The following is a 22,787-nucleotide window of genomic DNA, read 5'->3' on the forward strand; positions in this document are numbered from 1 at the left end:
TACTATTTGCTGAAAATACGCATCACTGCAACCAAGTGTAAAATGACTTACAGTATCTCTTGTCCACTAGTCCCTTCCTAACATTTTTAGTCCAGTTTTTATTTGTTGACGAAATTGTCAGTATTATTTAGTCTTAGTTTTAGTCACCATAGCATAGTTTTCATTTAGTTTCCATTTACTTTTCGTCAGTGGAAAAAGGTAGTCGACGAACATTTTTCGTCTTAGTTTTAGTCGACGAATTCAACACTGGTCACTTTATTAGTCTGCGGGGATCAATGCCATTTTCAGGGTTTTTCCATTCCGATACGGAACGGAAATAACTTTATGTTGTTTTAGTCACTGGTTGTAGTTGGAACTGGAACTTGTTGAAATGTTGTGAAAGTATATAATCTGGCTTTAAAACCATGCAGGAAACAGACGATATCTAGTCTCCTATCACAATACCAATATAAAAATCAATATATTGTTGTTAATTAAAACCAGGAAAAGACAACAGACGATATCTAGTCTCCTATCACAATACCAATATAATATATTGCTGTTATTAACGCACAACCTTCCGTTCACAGGAGCGCTCCCCGGACCAGTTCGGGGCCATGTTCAGCACCCTTCCTGTCAGCGTGACCGCTGGCGACTTCCTCAGCCACACCATGCCACCCAGGGTGGCGCTGCCACGCCTGACCCGTGGAAAGACGGCCAACGCCACTCGCCAGCAAAAGAGGAACGCCGTGTCAAAAGGCCACGGTAGCTACAGTACCTATACCTCGCCTCCTCCTTCTCCTCATACTTAGTTGTTTGGACCTCATACTTGGGACCACCCGAGATTATTATGCATTTGGCCGCTCACTCCTATGAGCTTGTAGATCTGCTATTTTTCAGTAGCTAAAGCATAGCATAATGCTAACACCAAAAGGGGTTCCCGCCCACAATGGGTTAAATAATGGGCCTTGACATGAAAAGGGTTGAAAACCACTGGTCTAAAACTAAAGTGATCATGTGATGTGTGTGTGTGTGTGTGTGTGTGTGTGTGTGTGTGTGTGTGTGTGTGTGTGTGTAGAGGATAGAGACAGCGCTGTGGACAGCCCGACTGACACTGACAGTGTTAAAGACCTCGGAGACACCACAGACTTCCTCAATATGGTAAGTCTCTAAACTACCTCCCCCTGGTCTCTAAACTACCTCCCCCTGGTCTCTAAACTACCTCCCCCTGGTCTCTAAACTACCTCCTCCTGGTCTCTAAACTACCTCCCCCTGGTCTCTAAACTACCTCCTCCTGGTCTCTAAACTACCTCCCCCTGGTCTCTAAACTACCTCCTCCTGGTCTCTAAACTACCTCCCCCTGGTCTCTAAACTACCTCCCCCTGGTCTCTAAACTACCTCCCCCTGGTCTCTAAACTACCTCCTCCTGGTCTCTAAACTACCTCCCCCTGGTCTCTAAACTACCTCCCCCTGGTCTCTAAACTACCTCCCCCTGGTCTCTAAACTACCTCCCCCTGGTCTCTAAACTACCTCCCCCTGGTCTCTAAACTACCTCCCCCTGGTCTCTAAACTACCTACCCCTGGTCTCTAAACTACCTCCTCCTGGTCTCTAAACTACCTCCCCCTGGTCTCTAAACTACCTCCCCCTGGTCTCTAAACTACCTCCCCCTGGTCTCTAAACTACCCCCCCCTGGTCTCTAAACGACCTCCCCCTGGTCTCTAAACTACCTCCCCCTGGTCTGGTCTCTAAACTACCTCCCCCTGGTCTCTAAACTACCTCCCCCTGGTCTCTAAACTACCTCCCCCTGGTCTCTAAACTACCTCCCCCTGGTCTCTAAACTACCTCCTCCTGGTCTCTAAACTACCTCCCCCTGGTCTCTAAACTACCCCCCCTGGTCTCTAAACGACCTCCCCCTGGTCTCTAAACTACCTCCCCCTGGTCTGGTCTCTAAACTACCTCCCCCTGGTCTCTAAACTACCTCCTCCTGGTCTCTAAACTACCTCCTCCTGGTCTCTAAACGACCTCCCCCTGGTCTCTAAACTACCTCCCCCTGGTCTCTAAACGACCTCCCCCTGGTCTCTAAACTACCTCCTCCTGGTCTCTAAACGACCTCCTCCTGGTCTCTAAACTACCTCCCCCTGGTCTCTAAACTACCTCCCCTGGTCTCTAAACTACCTCCCCCTGGTCTCTAAACTACCTCCCCCTGGTCTCTAAACTACCTCCCCCTGGTCTCTAAACTACCCCCCCCTGGTCTCTAAACTACCCCCCCCTGGTCTCTAAACTACCTCCCCCTGGTCTCTAAACTACCTCCCCCTGGTCTCTAAACTACCTCCCCCTGGTCTCTAAACTACCTCCCCCTGGTCTCTAAACTACCTCCTCCTGGTCTCTAAACTACCTCCCCCTGGTCTCTAAACTACCTCCCCCTGGTCTCTAAACTACCTCCCCCTGGTCTCTAAACTACCTCCCCCTGGTCTCTAAACTACCTCCCCCTGGTCTCTAAACTACCCCCCCCTGGTCTCTAAACTACCCCCCCCTGGTCTCTAAACTACCTCCCCCTGGTCTCTAAACTACCTCCCCCTGGTCTCTAAACTACCTCCCCCTGGTCTCTAAACTACCTCCCCCTGGTCTCTAAACTACCTCCCCCTGGTCTCTAAACTACCCCCCCCTGGTCTCTAAACTACCCCCCCCTGGTCTCTAAACTACCTCCCCCTGGTCTCTAAACTACCTCCCCCTGGTCTCTAAACTACCTCCCCCTGGTCTCTAAACTACCTCCCCCTGGTCTCTAAACTACCTCCCCCTGGTCTCTAAACTACCTCCCCTGGTCTCTAAACTACCTCCTCCTGGTCTCTAAACTACCTCCTCCTGGTCTCTAAACTACCTCCCCCTGGTCTCTAAACTACCTCCCCCTGGTCTCTAAACTACCTCCCCCTGGTCTCTAAACTACCTCCCCCTGGTCTCTAAACTACCTCCTCCTGGTCTCTAAACTACCTCCCCCTGGTCTCTAAACTACCTCCCCCTGGTCTCTAAACTACCTCCCCCTGGTCTCTAAACTACCTCCCCCTGGTCTCTAAACTACCTCCTCCTGGTCTCTAAACTACCTCCCCCTGGTCTCTAAACTACCTCCCCCTGGTCTCTAAACTACCTCCCCCTGGTCTCTAAACTACCTCCCCCTGGTCTCTAAACTACCTCCTCCTGGTCTCTAAACTACCTCCCCCTGGTCTCTAAACTACCTCCCCCTGGTCTCTAAACTACCTCCCCCTGGTCTCTAAACTACCTCCCCCTGGTCTCTAAACTACCTCCCCCTGGTCTCTAAACTACCTCCCCCTGGTCTCTAAACTACCTCCCCCTGTCCTGGTCTCTAAACTACCTCCCCCTGGTCTCTAAACTACCTCCCCCTGGTCTCTAAACTACCTCCCCCTGGTCTCTAAACGACCTCCCCCTGGTCTCTAAACTACCTCCCCCTGGTCTCTAAACGACCTCCCCCTGTCCTGGTCTCTAAACTACCTCCCCCTGGTCTCTAAACGACCTCCCCCTGTCCTGGTCTCTAAACTACCTCCCCCTGGTCTCTAAACTACCTCCCCCTGGTCTCTAAACGACCTCCCCCTGTCCTGGTCTCTAAACTACCTCCCCCTGGTCTCTAAACTACCTCCCCCTGTCCTGGTCTCTAAACTACCTCCCCCTGGTCTCTAAACTACCTCCCCCTGGTCTCTAAACGACCTCCCCCTGTCCTGGTCTCTAAACTACCTCCTCCTGGTCTCTAAACTACCTCCCCCTGGTCTCTAAACTACCTCCCCCTGGTCTCTAAACTACCTCCTCCTGGTCTCTAAACTACGTCCCCCTGGTCTCTAAACTACCTCCCCCTGGTCTCTAAACTACCTCCCCCTGGTCTCTAAACTACCTCCTCCTGGTCTCTAAACTACCCCCCCCTGGTCTCTAAACTACCTCCCCCTGGTCTCTAAACTACCCCCCCCTGGTCTCTAAACTACCTCCCCCTGGTCTCTAAACTACCTCCTCCTGGTCTCTAAACTACCTCCTCCTGGTCTCTAAACTACCTCCTCCTGGTCTCTAAACTACCCCCCCCTGGTCTCTAAACTACCTCCCCCTGGTCTCTAAACTACCTCCCCCTGGTCTCTAAACTACCTCCTCCTGGTCTCTAAACTACCTCCCCCTGGTCTCTAAACTACCTCCCCCTGGTCTCTAAACTACCTCCCCCTGGTCTCTAAACTACCTCCCCCTGGTCTCTAAACTACCTCCCCCTGGTCTCTAAACTACCTCCCCCTGGTCTCTAAACTACCTCCTCCTGGTCTCTAAACTACCTCCCCCTGGTCTCTAAACTACCCCCCCCTGGTCTCTAAACTACCTCCTCCTGGTCTCTAAACTACCTCCCCCTGGTCTCTAAACTACCTCCCCCTGGTCTCTAAACTACCTCCCCCCTGGTCTCTAAACTACCTCCCCCTGGTCTCTAAACTACCTCCCCCTGGTCTCTAAACTACCTCCCCCTGGTCTCTAAACTACCCCCCCTGGTCTCTAAACTACCTCCCCCTGGTCTCTAAACTACCTCCCCCTGGTCTCTAAACTACCTCCCCCTGGTCTCTAAACTACCTCCCCCTGGTCTCTAAACTACCTCCCCCTGGTCTCTAAACTACCTCCTCCTGGTCTCTAAACTACCTCCCCCTGGCCAGCCGGGGCGCCTGATGGAGGGGAAAGGAACTGGTTGGAATAACGTGTTCCTTCCACGCGCTACGTCCAACCAGGGAAACTCCCCCCTGTCAGGTGTAGCTTGCAGCTTGGACTCCTCATGCATAGAAGGAAGCATGAGGTCAGTCCGCTGCCCCCCCCCCCAGGTTGGCAGAGGAAGTGTAGCGCCCAGGATTACATTAGATAATATTGGCGCTGGTTGCAACATTATGGGATTAAAATGGAAGAAAAAATAAATATGGTAAATCACGTCACGTAATCTTCAAAGCATCAAAGCAAATCAATGCAGTGGTTCCCCATAGTTATATGTAAAAAATTAAGCAATAAGCCACGAGAGGTCTCAGGTTACCGGGTATTTTACACTGGCTGGGGGCATATATTTTACGGCCAGTGTAAAATACCCGGTAAGCTGGGGCCTCGAGTGGCTTATTGCTTTTCTAAAACGGTTACAAACATTATAGCAATATTAACCTAATAAAACTATTACATTCACAAAAGTAGCTACGCTTTGCGCCACCAGAGCGAGCGAGCCAGAGCCACAACACTTCCTTGTTTTTCCCCCCAAGTAGCTATATGTGACGGGAGAATAGCGCTTGATATCTTTACGGGGCTGCCTGGAGCCACACATTCACAGTCATATGAGACGGGCGGTGCTTAGACGCCCGCACAGCATGTGTTTGTAAAGCAATGAAGCGCTCCCCTTCCCCCGTTCAGCTACAAGGCTGCAGTTTGATACAAAGTGATTGAAGGAGTGGGTTATCGGTGAGTTTACACCGGTCACGTGACGGTAACCAGCCAATCAGAATGAAGTATTGGGACTACCCGTTTTAGAAACATTGTTTTATACTCCGAAAAATAGCACATAATACAGACTTCTGGGGTTCCCTGGGGGGAAAGAAATGTAGGTCTGAGGTCGACGACCAAAGACATTCTGGGGGTCCTTGACATGACCAGGTTTGAGCACCACTGACAGAGACATGCGTTGGTCAGAAAGCTGTCAGGATTTATAAATGTGTTTTTAGACTCTGCCTCAGGTCTTAAACCCATTCTGGACGGGAACCCGTTAATTTAAACTTTATAGCTATTGAAAAATAGCATATCTACTGTACAAGCTCATAGTGTGATGTGAGCTTCTTTTTTATTGTGAAAATGTGGCACAGATTTTATATACTGTACATATTCTTTCAGAGCGAACGTTATTTTTTTAAACTTAAATCTTTGCTTCTGGGGGGGTCGCCTGGAACAACATATTTTCAGATGGGGGTCCGCGGTAACCTGACGCTGCCAGATCCAAGAAGCTTGCTACACAAGTTTGTTCCACAGCTTATTGGGATCTGGGATCAATTCGATGACGGGGCTGTTCATTTTTTTTCAAGATACATGGTAGATGATTGGACGGGACCGTCTGTCTATCACCGTGTGGGCGTGCAAACACAACCAATCATATTGACGTGTCTGTATAGCTTCACATCCGGTTTCGCACATATCCCGCCCTTAGCTCACGCTGATTGGTTCGGTACAGGAGCTGTTCGGTGTTAGCTCAATAACTCCCTGAGAGATCCCAGATGGATGCTGTGTTGGGGAACATGGTTACCCAATACCGCCCCCATCTGGCAAAGTCAGGTTAGGTCCGCGGCCAAATTCAGGCAATTCTGGGGGTCCTTGACATGAAAATGGTTGAGCACCAACTGACACCGAAACATAGGTTTTTAACCCTGTGAGAACCACTGACACCGAAACATAGGTTTTTAACCCTGTGAGAACCACTGACACCGAAACATAGGTTTTTAACCCTGTGAGAACCACTGACACCGAAACATAGGTTTTTAACCCTGTGAGAACCACTGACACCGAAACATAGGTTTTTAACCCTGTGAGAACCACTGACACCGAAACATAGGTTTTTAACCCTGTGAGAACCACTGACACCGAAACATAGGTTTTTAACCCTGTGAGAACCACTGACACCGAAACATAGGTTTTTAACCCTGTGAGAACCACTGACACCGAAACATAGGTTTTTAACCCTGTGAGAACCACTGACACCGAAACATAGGTTTTTAACCCTGTGAGAACCACTGACACCGAAACATAGGTTTTTAACCCTGTGAGAACCACTGACACCGAAACATAGGTTTTTAACCCTGTGAGAACCACTGACACCGAAACATAGGTTTTTAACCCTGTGAGAACCACTGACACCGAAACATAGGTTTTTAACCCTGTGAGAACCACTGACACCGAAACATAGGTTTTTAACCCTGTGAGAACCACTGACACCGAAACATAGGTTTTTAACCCTGTGAGAACCACTGACACCGAAACATAGGTTTTTAACCCTGTGAGAACCACTGACACCGAAACATAGGTTTTTAACCCTGTGAGAACCACTGACACCGAAACATAGGTTTTTAACCCTGTGAGAACCACTGACACCGAAACATAGGTTTTTAACCCTGTGAGAACCACTGACACCGAAACATAGGTTTTTAACCCTGTGAGAACCACTGACACCGAAACATAGGTTTTTAACCCTGTGAGAACCACTGACACCGAAACATAGGTTTTTAACCCTGTGAGAACCACTGACACCGAAACATAGGTTTTTAACCCTGTGAGAACCACTGACACCGAAACATAGGTTTTTAACCCTGTGAGAACCACTGACACCGAAACATAGGTTTTTAACCCTGTGAGAACCACTGACACCGAAACATAGGTTTTTAACCCTGTGAGAACCACTGACACCGAAACATAGGTTTTTAACCCTGTGAGAACCACTGACACCGAAACATAGGTTTTTAACCCTGTGAGAACCACTGACACCGAAACATAGGTTTTTAACCCTGTGAGAACCACTGACACCGAAACATAGGTTTTTAACCCTGTGAGAACCACTGACACCGAAACATAGGTTTTTAACCCTGTGAGAACCACTGACACCGAAACATAGGTTTTTAACCCTGTGAGAACCACTGACACCGAAACATAGGTTTTTAACCCTGTGAGAACCACTGACACCGAAACATAGGTTTTTAACCCTGTGAGAACCACTGACACCGAAACATAGGTTTTTAACCCTGTGAGAACCACTGACACCGAAACATAGGTTTTTAACCCTGTGAGAACCACTGACACCGAAACATAGGTTTTTAACCCTGTGAGAACCACTGACACCGAAACATAGGTTTTTAACCCTGTGAGAACCACTGACACCGAAACATAGGTTTTTAACCCTGTGAGAACCACTGACACCGAAACATAGGTTTTTAACCCTGTGAGAACCACTGACACCGAAACATAGGTTTTTAACCCTGTGAGAACCACTGACACCGAAACATAGGTTTTTAACCCTGTGAGAACCACTGACACCGAAACATAGGTTTTTAACCCTGTGAGAACCACTGACACCGAAACATAGGTTTTTAACCCTGTGAGAACCACTGACACCGAAACATAGGTTTTTAACCCTGTGAGAACCACTGACACCGAAACATAGGTTTTTAACCCTGTGAGAACCACTGACACCGAAACATAGGTTTTTAACCCTGTGAGAACCACTGACACCGAAACATAGGTTTTTAACCCTGTGAGAACCACTGACACCGAAACATAGGTTTTTAACCCTGTGAGAACCACTGACACCGAAACATAGGTTTTTAACCCTGTGAGAACCACTGACACCGAAACATAGGTTTTTAACCCTGTGAGAACCACTGACACCGAAACATAGGTTTTTCAGAAAACTGTCAGGATTTAAAAGACTTTTTTTTATTTTTTATCTGGTCTCTGGTCTTAATGGGGGTCCGCTAAAGACCACATTGCTGTGATTTTGTTTCCCCCATGTAGACACACATGATGAACGTGGACCCTGGAGACAAGACCCTGACGTTGACCCCTATTCAGAAGGTAACTGAACAAGACCCTGACGTTGTCCCCTATTCAGAAGGTAACTGAACAAGACCCTCCCGTTGTCCCCTATTCAGAAGGTAACTGAACAAGACCCTCCCGTTGTCCCCTATTCAGAAGGTAACTGAACAATCTCACCATATCGGAGAGGAAGAGCTTTGTGCTCTAAAACGTCACAGTAACCATATTGTTTTCGAAAAATCACGGTAAAAATTCTAAAGCATGTTTTTTTCCCAGATTCAAAACGATTGTCTATTCAAAATGATTCTCGATTCAATACTACTGTATACTACAATACAATACAGCTGTGCCGATCTGAAGTGACTACAGTACTGACCACAGTAACTCGATAATGACTGAAGACATGACGTTTACTCTGATTAGGGTTAATTAAGCTTACATTTCATATCCATTTTTTGGAAATTATGAATCGATTTTGAATCGTTCATAACGGGAATCGCGCTAATTTTGAATCGAATTTTTTATCAATCTCGCCATATCGTCATACACTCTCATCAGGTTGGTGCATATCAAATATACATTATTCATAATGACACTGGCTCATGCCATACATTTTACTTAATTATTTTCATTTATACACAATTTATTTACCCAGCTTCTGAATATTTTTGCTAATACGAATGTTATAAATTAAGCCATGAGCGTAATTCACGCGTCACTGTATGAAAAGTGTATCATTTTTTTTAAATCATTTATCATATCATACCAGGCTCTCACCTGTCACTCTCTATCTATGGGTTCTCTCACCTGTCACTCTCTAGCTATGGGTTCTATGCCTTAGTTGTACTTCTAAGTTACATTTCTGACTCTCCTATTCTTTGTCTTTTGGTTCACTGTCTCCTGCTTTCCTCTTCATTTTCATTCTAATTACATTCTGTCTCATCCTGCTTTCCTCTTCATTTCCATTCTAATTACATTCTGTCTCATCCTGCTTTCCTCTTCATTTCCATTCTAATTACATTCTGTCTCATCCTGCTTTCCTCTTCATTTCCATTCTAATTACATTCTGTCTCATCCTGCTTTCCTCTTCATTTCCATTCTAATTACATTCTGTCTCATCCTGCTTTACTCTTCATTTCCATTCTAATTACATTCTGTCTCATCCTGCTTTCCTCTTCATTTTCATTCTAATTACATTCTGTCTCATCCTGCTTTCCTCTTCATTTCCATTCTAATTACATTCTGTCTCATCCTGCTTTCCTCTTCATTTCCATTCTAATTACATTCTGTCTCATCCTGCTTTCCTCTTCATTTCCATTCTAATTACATTCTGTCTCATCCTGCTTTCCTCTTCATTTCCATTCTAATTACATTCTGTCTCATTCTGCTTTACTCTTCATTTCCATTCTAATTACATTCTGTCTCATCCTGCTTTACTCTTCATTTCCATTCTAATTACATTCTGTCTCATCCTGCTTTCCTCTTCATTTCCATTCTAATTACATTCTGTCTCATCCTGCTTTACTCTTCATTTCCATTCTAATTACATTCTGTCTCATCCTGCTTTCCTCTTCATTTCCATTCTAATTACATTCTGTCTCATCCTGCTTTACTCTTCATTTCCATTCTAATTACATTCTGTCTCATCCTGCTTTACTCTTCATTTCCATTCTAATTACATTCTGTCTCATCCTGCTTTACTCTTCATTTCCATTCTAATTACATTCTGTCTCATCCTGCTTTACTCTTCATTTCCATTCTAATTACATTCTGTCTCATCCTGCTTTCCTCTTCATTTCCATTCTAATTACATTCTGTCTCATCCTGCTTTCCTCTTCATTTCCATTCTAATTACATTCTGTCTCATCCTGCTTTACTCTTCATTTCCATTCTAATTACATTCTGTCTCATGCTGCTTTACTCTTCATTTCCATTCTAATTACATTCTGTCTCATCCTGCTTTACTCTTCATTTCCATTCTAATTACATTCTGTCTCATCCTGCTTTCCTCTTCATTTCCATTCTAATTACATTCTGTCTCATCCTGCTTTCCTCTTCATTTCCATTCTAATTACATTCTGTCTCATCCTGCTTTACTCTTCATTTCCATTCTAATTACATTCTGTCTCATCCTGCTTTCCTCTTCATTTCCATTCTAATTACATTCTGTCTCATCCTGCTTTACTCTTCATTTCCATTCTAATTACATTCTGTCTCATCCTGCTTTACTCTTCATTTCCATTCTAATTACATTCTGTCTCATCCTGCTTTACTCTTCATTTCCATTCTAATTACATTCTGTCTCATCCTGCTTTACTCTTCATTTCCATTCTAATTACATTCTGTCTCATCCTGCTTTCCTCTTCATTTCCATTCTAATTACATTCTGTCTCATCCTGCTTTCCTCTTCATTTCCATTCTAATTACATTCTGTCTCATCCTGCTTTACTCTTCATTTCCATTCTAATTACATTCTGTCTCATGCTGCTTTACTCTTCATTTCCATTCTAATTACATTCTGTCTCATCCTGCTTTCCTCTTCATTTCCATTCTAATTACATTCTGTCTCATCCTGCTTTCCTCTTCATTTCCATTCTAATTACATTCTGTCTCATCCTGCTTTACTCTTCATTTCCATTCTAATTACATTCTGTCTCATCCTGCTTTACTCTTCATTTCCATTCTAATTACATTCTGTCTCATCCTGCTTTCCTCTTCATTTCCATTCTAATTACATTCTGTCTCATCCTGCTTTACTCTTCATTTCCATTCTAATTACATTCTGTCTCATCCTGCTTTCCTCTTCATTTCCATTCTAATTACATTCTGTCTCATCCTGCTTTCCTCTTCATTTCCATTCTAATTACATTCTGTCTCATCCTGCTTTACTCTTCATTTCCATTCTAATTACATTCTGTCTCATCCTGCTTTACTCTTCATTTCCATTCTAATTACATTCTGTCTCATCCTGCTTTCCTCTTCATTTCCATTCTAATTACATTCTGTCTCATCCTGCTTTACTCTTCATTTCCATTCTAATTACATTCTGTCTCATCCTGCTTTACTCTTCATTTCCATTCTAATTACATTCTGTCTCATCCTGCTTTACTCTTCATTTCCATTCTAATTACATTCTGTCTCATCCTGCTTTACTCTTCATTTCCATTCTAATTACATTCTGTCTCATCCTGCTTTACTCTTCATTTCCATTCTAATTACATTCTGTCTCATGCTGCTTTACTCTTCATTTCCATTCTAATTCCATTCTGTCTCATCCTGCTTTCCTCTTCATTTCCATTCTAATTACATTCTGTCTCATGCTGCTTTACTCTTCATTTCCATTCTAATTACATTCTGTCTCATCCTGCTTTACTCTTCATTTCCATTCTAATTACATTCTGTCTCATCCTGCTTTCCTCTTCATTTCCATTCTAATTACATTCTGTCTCATTCTGCTTTACTCCTATTCATTTCCATTCTAATTACATTCTGTCTCATTCTGCTTTACTCTTCATTTCCATTCTAATTACATTATGTCTCATCCTGCTTTACTCTTCATTTCCATTCTAATTACATTCTGTCTCATCCTGCTTTACTCTTCATTTCCATTCTAATTACATTCTGTCTCATTCTGCTTTCCTCTTCATTTCCATTCTAATTACATTCTGTCTCATTCTGCTTTACTCCTATTCATTTCCATTCTAATTACATTCTGTCTCATTCTGCTTTACTCTTCATTTCCATTCTAATTACATTCCTTTTCCTCTCCTGTTCTTCTCTTCATGCTTTCTGACATTTCGGATTAGAGGAAGGGTAAGAACGGTAAGGCCACGGAAGGGGAGTCCGTGAAGGACGGCGTCTCCTCCACGCCCTCGAGGAGCGGGAAGCTCAGCCCGTCCCCCCGGAGGGGCGGGACGCTCAGCCCGTCCCCCCGGAGGGGCGGGACGCTCAGCCCGTCCCCCCGGAGGGGCGGGACGCTCAGCCCGCGACCGACGCAGCCCACCGAACTCTTACGCAGCCAGAGCTCGCTGGCCGCGCCACGGAGCCCCGGCCGCCCGAAGGCGTCCCTAAAAGAGGAGAGGAAAAGCTGGTTTCCTCTGCGTCCTCGTCCCCGCGGAGAGCAGCGGTGTCGCTGCGCGCCGAACTGTCGCGGAGCCAGAGCTCGCTGGCCGCGCCACAGAGCCCCGGGCGCCAGGAGGCACGGGGTCGCGGGCCGTCGCCGTCCCCTCAAAGAGGAGAGGAAAAGCTCTCCCAGAAGGGGCAGAAGGGGCGGCCGCGCGTCTCCTCCACGCCCTCGTCCCCCAGGAGGGCGGCGCTCAGCCCGCAGAGGGCTGAACCCCCGCGGAGGAGCCAGAGCGCCCGCTCGCTGGCCGCGGCGCAGAGCCCTAGTGGACGCCAGAAGACCCCGGTTCGCCGAGCAGAGGAGAAGCTCCCGTGGCAGAGGCTCGTTTCCTCCACAACGTCGTCTCCCCGCAGGGCGGAGCTCAGCCCCCGTCCGCCCGCCGCAGAGAGCCCTGCTGGGGGGAGGAGCCGGAAGCCACAGGGTCGTGAGGCGCCGTCCCCGAGCAGAGCAGGCGGTAAGGAGAATGGCGTTAGCGCCGTAAAGAAGGCAGTGCAGTGAAAACGGGCCAACGGGTCGAGGGCGGGGGCGAGGAGAGCGCCGCTCACAGTCCCAGTTCAGGGCGCAGAAAGACACGGTCTAAAGCCAAGAGGTGAAAGGTCAGCTAGTGCAGAGTGAGACCAAGCCGATTAAAGTGAAAGGCAAAGGAGTCGCGTTCTCTAACGAACGAGGTGGCGTAGACGACGCTAACGATGCTTCGGATCCCGCGAGGAGCTCGGAGAGTCCACGAAGCCTTTCCAAAGGCACAGGAAGTCCCCAAAGACCTCCAACCCTAAAGGGAAAACGGCCCTAACCAAAGACCCCAAAAGATCTAAGAACGAGACCAAACATCAAAGAGGCTCGAGCCATGAAAGGCGCTCACCCTGAAAGTGAAAGTGAAAGTGAAAGTGACGGCGGGACGTCGAAGCTCGGGACGGCCAAGCTCGCCCTCATGGCGGCGGCGTCCTCTCTGGCCGCCGCCTCCTCGCTGGCGGCCGGCGCGGCGTTGCTCAGAGAGGTCACGGCCGTCGGCGGTTTCGCTCCCCCGTCACCCGTCCCCTCCGAGTCCAAGTCCGAACACTCGCAGAGCGACGAGCCAGAGTCCAAGTCCCAACGGTTGCCCGACGAGGATTCAGACTCCGAGTCCCGTTCGTTCGCCGTCGAGGACGGCAGGAAGACCGCTGTTAGCATCAACGTCGTACCGCCAGGAGACAGTCCCGAGGGGGAGGGGGAGGGGAGGGGGAGGAGGAGGAGGAGGAGGAGGAGGAGGAGGAGGAGGAGGAGGGGGAGGAGGAGGAGAAGGAGGAGGAGGAGGAGGAGGAGGAGGAGGAGAGGGACCAAAGCGGGGGAGAGGACATGGAAGGGAGCACCGCCGACACAGCGACAGAGGACCAGGACGAACAGGAGGCGGAGGAAAGCGGGACCGCCACCGAGTCGGAGGCGAGCGGCGCCGGGACGGCAGCGGGGAGCAGAGGACAGCGAAGACGACGCCGACACTCTGACACCGGAGGAGGAGGAGGAGAGGAGGAGGAGGAGGAGGAGGAGGAGGAAGACGAGAACACTAGCGAAGTGGAGGCAGAGGAGAGCGACAGAGGTTCGAGTGAAGGAAGCCAGTCGAAGGGAGACGATGGGTCTGACGCCACGGCCAAATCTGAGAGTGGTGTGGACGAGGAGGAGGAGGAGGAGGAGGAGGAGGAGGAGGGGGAGGAAGAGGGGACATCGGGAGGCGAGGGAGTGAGTGAATCCGAGACAGGAAGCAAAGTAAGCCAGGAGGAGGAGGAAGAGGAGGAGGACGAGGAGGAAAGTGAGATAGCGTCCAGTAGCGAGATGGAGAGCAAAGGAGAGGATTCTGAGAATGAGGAGGAAGGCGAGGAGGAAGGGGAGAGCGAGGCTGAGGAGAGTGGGGGGGAGGAGGAGAGCGAGTCGGCGGGTAAGTCTTTAGACTCCTCGGAGGGGAAGGAGAGCGAGGCGGAGAGCGGGACAGTGGAAGGAGAGGAGGAGGAGGAGGAAGAGGAAGAGGAGAGGAGGAAGAGGAGGAGGGAAGTGAGGTGGAAGAAGAGGGCGAGAGCAGTGAGAAGGCAGAGAGCGAAGTGGGAAGTGAGGAGGAAGAGGAAGAGGCCGAAGAGGAAGAGGCAGAGGAGGAAGAGGAGGAGGAAGAGGAGGAAGAGGAGGAGGAAGAGGAGGAGGAGGAAGAAGAGGAGGAGGAGGAAGAGGAGGAGGAGGAGGAGGAGGAAGAGGAGGAGGAGGAGGAGGAGGAGGAGAGTGAAGATGAATCGGAGGATGAGGAGAAGGAGGATGAGGAGGATGAGGAGGAGGAGGAGGAGGAGGAGGAGGTGAAGAAGAAGAGTAGAAAGAAGCCCTCGGACGTCTCGAGGCAGAGCGGCAGATCTGCTTCTACCACGAGGTCCTCCTCCAAGCCGCGGGGCGGCGGGAACAAAGGCCAGGCCGCGGCCGCGGAGGAGGAGGAGGAGGAGTAGTTCTGGGACGATGTCGTACCTCAGTACCTGCGTCTGAATTAAACGCTTGCCTCTTTTTGTCCGCCAGCTCTCACACAACCAGAACGGATCAATGCAAGACTGAGAGACGTTTGAACCGACAGTCAGTCAGTCAGGCTTCACTTGGTAGTGCGTTAACCAATTAAACCATATATTTATATACGGTAGTGTACATACCGGTACACACACACACACACACACTCACACACACACACACACACACTCACACACACTCACACACACACACACACACACTCACACACACACACACACACACACTCACACACTCACTCACACAGTCACACACTCACTCTTTTTGTTTTACAATTTCTGCCGAATTTCTCGCTGGTGGTCGGCTGAGTCTGGGGTTGGCTGGCCACCCACACCACAATGATTTATGCTTTTGTGACAACCTACTGGTGTGTGAATAATATTCATATTTACAGATTTCTGGATACAAGGGGTGCACACCCCTTTTTTAATTTAGCATATACAGGTCCATCCCAACGAATTAGAATAATCTGAAAAAGTTAGCAATAAATAAACTTTCATATATTTTAGATTCATTACACAACAACTGAAATAATTCAAGCCTAATGAAAATCAAAAAACCCTATCTCAGTGAATTTATTATTATATATATATTTTACGAGACCACAAAAAACGAGAAATGTCGACCATCTGAAAAGTATGTAATGCATATTAATATATGCAGTTACTACTTGGTCTGGGCTACTTTTCACTGAGATTAGTATTGGTCTCAAATTTAGCCATCCTTCTAGGCTTGAATTATTTCAGTTGTTGTGTAATGAATCTAAAATATATGAAAGTTTATTTATTTGTATTATATTATGGCAATTCTAATTGGTTGAGATGGACCTATGTATATTATCGATCCATGCTTTCTTGAGACCCAGTACTCGTTCACGACCCAAAAAAGATCTTCCATGACCCCAGTTTGGGTCACAACCCAGTTTGTGCACCACTGGTAACTGGTACCAATTTGGTTGTAATAAAAAAAAAAAAAAAAAAACATATGATTTTTTTGTATAAACTATAATTATTAATTATTTTTTATAAATGTGTATAGCCATTGCATTTTATTTTTGAACTACAGTATGTCATTAATGTACCTACTGTATGGTTGACCTATTTACAACTTGCCTTTCAACTGTGTATTCATACAATCATGATTAATCCCAATGATTTTATGATTTTTACACTTTCTTTTCAGCAATGTGTACCTTTTCCTTTCCTGCGTTTTACATTACAATAAATGTTTCAGATTATGATAAAAAAGAGTGTTCTCTGCTCTTGTGAAGTATAGGCTACACGTTCTAAAACTTAAAAAAAGAAATTAATTTAATAATAATATTAACAATAATAATTTAGCTGCTTTTAATGTATTCCAAGTCATTTTAAAGCTAGTTAGAAATGTCAGCACATTGCACAACTGTCACTCAACAGACTTATTTTAACCCATTCTGGGCAGGAACCCCTTTTGGTGTTAGCATTACGTTATGCTTTAACTATTTTTCTTAACTGTCAGGATTTAAGACATTTTTAGAATCTGATCTCAGGTCAAAATGCATTAAAGAACCACCATTCATCTGTGCGTTAGAATCTGATCTCAGGTCAGAATGGGTTTAAGCGTTTCATTGGCCTGTTTCCAGTCAGAGGTGGGACCTGTTTTCATTCTCCCTCCCTCCATTCACTGTAATCCCCCCCCCTCCCCTCTCTCTCTCTCTCCCTCTCCCTCTCCCTCTCCCTCTCCCTCTCCCTCTCCCTCTCCCTCTCTCTCTCTCTCTCTCTCTCTCTCTCTCTCTCTCTCTCTCTCTCTCCCTCTCTCTGCGTGTAATCCCAGTAGTAATCCATAGTAATCCCTTATGTTGTACAGTAACACATAGTGTATGCTGTTGTAGTGTGGAGCTCAAGGCTGGATTCAGTCTACTGTATACATTCAACTGGGCCTGGCTGTCACAATTATAATACATAAATCGTAATCACAATTGTAGATTTCAGTATAGTGATTTCCGCTATTTATGGGAAGAAAAAATGTCAAATTATTAATTGTCAGTGATTTCTTTGTATATTTTTTTGATATTTCTCACATATCTGCCCTGTGCAATCATTTGTGATCGCGACGCCTAAAAGGCAAAACGGAAATATAAATTGTAAATTAATATTCCATTGTTAAAAAAAAATGGAATATTCAAAAAACGAAAACAAAGAAATCGTGACAGCCCTACTTTTCAACTCATGCAAGGAGCTTAAAGTCATTTAATTCATGAGGACCTTTATCTATTTTACCTTATTATTATCTATTTCGTAATGTAACAGCAGCTACTCTTCCTGGGTTCTCCAGGAAAGCATTAAAAGGTACAATTCCACACATTTCTTTTTTTTATATACTTCCTCCAATATACTTATATACTTTCTCCACACTTCCTACACAGAAAATCCTGAATGTTCGTTTAACTCGGGAGTGAAAAAACTAATAAATAATTGGCCTACCATTAAGCGACCAAGTTCAGTTAAATTAACGTTTAACTAATTGAATTTCTGCAGTGTGAATAAACTGGTTGGATTGAAAGTACATTGAGTCCAGTCTCCTGTCAGGCAGTAAGGGAACCATGATGTGTTGTGGATGGATGTCCTTGTAGCTCCTAGCATCCTTGTATTTCTATTGCATTGTGTGTTCAAAGTAAAACATTTTAAGCTTGTGAGCTAATTGATATATATATATCTTTTTAATGGATTTTTTTATTTTATTATTGTTCTCTTGAAAAAAGTTAGATTTAAAAATCTTTTTTTTTTTTTTTTCTTCTTTATTGTAGGAAAAAACTTAGCTGACACTGTACCTATAATGATTTGCTTGGAGGGATCTCACACACATTATGTCACTTCTTTGACTCACTTGTCACTTATTTGACAGGATTTAAGAGCTCAGGAACGTAAGGATGAAGAGGAGGAGGAGGAGGAGGAGGAGGAGGAAGAGGAGGAGGAGGAGCAGGAAGAGGGGAAGGAGAACGACATGTCTACCGTGACGGAGGGGCGGTCCTCGCCCAGTTTGGACGGCTCCGTTGGCGATGTGGACGAGGTCTCTCACAGTCCTGTAAATATACCGCATATCATTTCACACACTTTTATCTCTTATTTTTTATTTATTTATTTTTTGTTCTTTTATCTCTACCGGTAGCTGTTAGCATGAACCCCCGTTCCAGGGGGCCAGCATACGCGTTCACTTTAAGAAGTCGGAGTTTTTTTCGCCTGATGGATGGGAAAGGAACTGGTTGGAATAACGTGTTCCTTCCAGGCGCTACGTCCAACCAGGGAAACTCCCCCCTGTCAGGTGTAAAGGAGCAACTTGGACACTCAGGCATGAAGGGAGCATGAGTTAAGTCCCTTGCTCTCCCCTTGTCCCCCATATATGGGGACTAGGTTGGTGGAGGGTGTGTAGAGCCCAGGATCACATATAGGTCCAGATATAAATGGCATTAAATTGGGGTCAGTATAGCCTCTGCATGTCAAACTTTTTCAAATGGGGTCTTTTGCCCTGAACATTAATTTCAGGGCAAGACCTCAACCTCGCTCGTGCCGACTCGGCCCCCAGCCTGGTACCCTATAGTCTCGGCCCCCAGCCTGGTACCCTATAGTCAAAATATGGCCCTTGAGGAAAATTAATTGGGTGAACCCTGTTCTAGTACCATTGGAACACGCACACACTCTCTACCTCTCGTCAGAAGCGTTAATCAGACCAGTGTGTGTCCACAGTGGAAACCTCGTATGAATCTGATCTCAGGTCAGAATGGGTTAATCAGACCAGTGTGTGTCCAGTGGAAACCTCGTATGAATCTGATCTCAGGTCAGAATGGTTTAACATGACGGCAGCAGCGTCGCGGTACAAAGGCACACATTAAATCAGAAAATGTGGACGGCAGAAAATCCACCGAGGACTGCAGCGATTTATGGTGGTTTAAAAATCCTCCTTTCAACTGCTTTTTGCACTGTGGATATATTTGCAATCCCATAGTTGGAACGGTGGAGCGTTGCTATTAACCTGACGCTGCCAGATCCAAGAAGCTTGCTACACAAGTTTGTTTCACAGCTTATTGGGATCTGGGATCTCGGGAGCAAATTCGATGACGGGGCTGTTCCTTTTTTTTCAAGATACTTGGTAGATGATTGGATGGGACCGTCTGTCTATCACCGTGTGGGCGTGCAAACACAACCAATCATATTGACGTGTCTATATAGCTTCACATCCGGTTTCGCACATGTCACGCCCTTAGCTCACGCTGATTGGTTCGGTACGGAACGGATCGGTGTTAGCTCAATAACTCCCTGAGAGATCCCAGATGGAAGCTGTGTTGGGGAACATGGTTACCCAATACCGCCCCCATCTGGCAGCGTCAGGTTACGTTGCTATAGGAACCAGACCAATGTTAAAAGGCTTCCGTAGGCGTCAACCATTATATAGACGGAGTATACGTTTGGGGTATGTATATTTATATTTACAGACTTGGGATATGTCCTGTCCTGTATTTACAGAACACCGAAGAGCTGAAAGAAGAATGCGTGCCCGACGGAGAGCCCAGAGGTTATTATTATTATTATTATTATTATTAACCCATTCTGAACGGGAACCCATTTTGATGTCAGCATCATGTTATGCTTTAGCTATTGAAAAATAGCAGATCTACAAGCTCGTAGCGCGCCACCGAGTGGCGCGCTACGAGCTTGTAGGTCTGCTATTTTTGAAAAATCGAAAAACGACTGACATTTTTAGAATCTGATCTCAGGTCAGAATGGGTTCATCAGACCAGTGTATGTCCAGTGGAAACCTCGTGTGAATCTGATCTCAGGTCAGAATGGGTTAATACCCGACGGAGAGCCCAGAGGTGAGATGGAAGGCGTTCTCAGTCGTTTTGTGGGAAGCTGCCTGCATGTCGGGAAGAAAGGATTCAATGCCGTGAGGTTTCCTATAAATGAACTGCCCGTTTTATTACATGTACTGTAACTGTACACATGTGGTTATGTCTACAGAGTCTGAGATCACAGAGGGGGCCATGAGTACCATCCACACAGAAGACGCAGACATCAGCAGCAAACCAGCCAATGGGACAGCAGATGACAAATCAACAAATCAGTCGAGCAAAAAGGTGTGAGAGGCTGTTCACAAAATTAAATTGGCACACGCCTGATGTTTATGGTGGCTAAGTAGTGGCTATTAGGTTTTCAGGTATAAGATATATTATAACACCAATTTGTGTCCGATATCTAACCCTCTATCTATAGAAACAGTCCACAAATCGTCGAGGTGAATTTTCTTTTAAATGTAATTTTTTGCTCACAGCAGCAAATGCTATAGAGCATCGCAGTCCCTCCCCCTTTCAGACCAACGAGTGGCCCAGGAAATGGTTCTCCGTTCATTTTCTCCATAGGCTTTTCCTAAAGTATTTATTTAAAGACGGTTACGCCGCGGACAAAGCCATACCATACCATACCATACCATACCTACATATCTTTATTTCTATAGCACATTTAAATAACAACAAGTTGTACCAAAGTGCTTTACAATAAAATAATAAAAATCACAACTTCAAGCCAACTCGGATCGTGACAAATCATGACAATGAACACAATGTTTTGGGGCCGATCAAATAATTTATAAGAAGAAAAACAACAAAAAAAAGTGTTGTAACCTGCCGTTTTTTTTTCTACTTTCTAATTATTTGTTTGGCCCAAAACATTGTGTTTATTGTCATGATTTGTCACGACAAGAGTTGTCTTTGTCCGCGGCCTAAACGTCTTTAAATAATAAATACTTTCTGAAAAGTCTATGAGGAAAATGAACGGCGATTTCTTTTCCGGGCCTCTCGAGGGGGCGGGACTGTATAATGAAGGTGTTTGTCAGAGACTGCTGCTAAATAATAAAATTAAAAGACAATTCACCTCGTGAGTGTTTACCGTTTATAGACCAGTGGCTCTCAAAGTGGTCCTCAGAGTACTTTGATGATATTTGGAATTTATCAATAATGACTTCAGTTTATGTATGAAAGTTATTTTCAATTTGCCATAATGGAAACTACTATTACGCTTTCCTCGTGAGACATACTGTATCTTAGACTTAGGGGGAAATATTTACATATACCATAAATGTAAGGTTCTACTTCTAAGTAACCATAACAGCAGCGCATGTCGGACCATCGCATTTCCGCATCGCATCGCATGTCCCCGCGCTTCGGACCTTTGGTGTGTCGGATCTGTGTGTGCACCCCGCTCAGCTTAGTACTTTAGTATTTACAGATATCTAACCCTTAGTACTTGCAGATATCTTTTAGTATTTTGGAGAGATATCCAATCCCATCTTTGACGTGCCGTTGTCCTCAGCTCTTCTCCTTCCGGCGGCTGTCGTTGTCCAGGTCGAAGCGGACGGACGAGAAGGCCGCGGCCGTCTGCGCCAACGCCGCGGCCGCCCATGAAGAAGAGAGCCCCGCCCCCTCTGGGTTCCTTGGCGGCGGCGGGAAACCGGAGGCCAATCCGGGCGGCCCGTCGGAGCAGGCGTGTGACGCCAAGCAGCCACGCTCTCGCTCTGAGACCTGCTCCCTGCTGTGACCCCCCGCCCCGCCCCCTGAGACCTGCTCCCTGCTGTGATACACAGAACCCCACCACCCACACCGGAGGAAGGACCTGCTTTTCCTCACACTGCAGTTCCAAACAAACACTAAAGATGAGCGTGCACTGCAGTAACATGCTGTGTTCCAGTGGCGTGTGCAGTATCATTCTGTGTTCCAGTGGCGTGTGCAGTATCGTGCAAGCCGTTTTTTGTTTGTTTTTAAAGTGTGCCTTGTTTCTCAGATGAACCACTAATACTGGTCAACCACTATCTGTTCACAAGTGACCTATTTATTGACTCCTCACCTCTGCTCCAATCTCTACCAAACAATCAGGATCCAGCCTACCAAAACCTACTATTTTAACCACTTAGAACATAATTGACCCATGCTCTCTCTCCCCCCCCCCCCCCCCAAATCTTTTTTGCGAAATGTTGGCCAGTAGTAATACGACATGGCCAGAGATTGGGACCTTTATGTGGGCAAATATCATCCTTACTGTCTGGTCAGTACGAGGCCATGATGAGCCCTTCAGGACTACCGTAACGTATCCTCTTTTTCAGAATACAAAACCCAAGGAACAGAGAGGACTCTTATTGTCACATAACCTCATAACCTCTGACAATCACATAAATTATGTCCCAGTGTAGTCGCAGATGTGACTGTGGTTGGTGATTTGACTGAGGGGCAAAAAGATCGAAATGTCTTCTACTAAATCATGACAGTTTTCTGAAGAACCCTGTGTTTCTATGTCAGTCGTTCTCAAACATTTTCATGTCAAGGACCCCCAAAAATATATGTAATCGGCCACCATCTGAAAATATGTTGTTCCAGGGACCCTCGCAGAAGCAAAGATTTGAGTTAAAAACGCTTTCTCTGAAAGAATATATACGGTATTCAAAGATTCGCGCCACATTTTCACGATTTTTGCTGTGGATCAAATCTAGTCAGATGAAACCTGACTTATGAAAGCTCATGAGAACTATAGACGACCTCGTCATATAGTCTCTAGTAGTTTATGTGTTTGT

At 46.0% G+C, this 22,787-nt stretch overlaps 1 protein-coding gene across 1 annotated transcript in view; it reads left to right on the forward strand.

The window, feature by feature from the left end:
• rpgrb (retinitis pigmentosa GTPase regulator b) overlaps positions 1–22,109 on the forward strand; it is a 38,331-nt gene extending 16,222 nt beyond the window's left edge. The window contains exons 11-17 of the mRNA XM_080758632.1: positions 570–744; positions 1,058–1,140; positions 8,528–8,587; positions 18,078–18,257; positions 19,694–19,742; positions 20,189–20,304; positions 21,536–22,109. Of these exons, the coding sequence (XP_080614758.1) occupies positions 570–744; positions 1,058–1,140; positions 8,528–8,587; positions 18,078–18,257; positions 19,694–19,742; positions 20,189–20,304; positions 21,536–21,760 (888 nt within the window). The 3' untranslated portion in view covers positions 21,761–22,109. The remainder of the gene's footprint in view (positions 1–569; positions 745–1,057; positions 1,141–8,527; positions 8,588–18,077; positions 18,258–19,693; positions 19,743–20,188; positions 20,305–21,535) is intronic.
• The last annotated feature ends 678 nt before the right edge of the window (positions 22,110–22,787 follow it).

The sequence above is a fragment of the Protomyctophum bolini genome (genome assembly GCF_963924005.1).
Source record: "Protomyctophum bolini genome assembly, chromosome: 24".
In the NCBI taxonomy this organism is placed as follows: Eukaryota; Metazoa; Chordata; class Actinopteri; order Myctophiformes; family Myctophidae; genus Protomyctophum; species Protomyctophum bolini.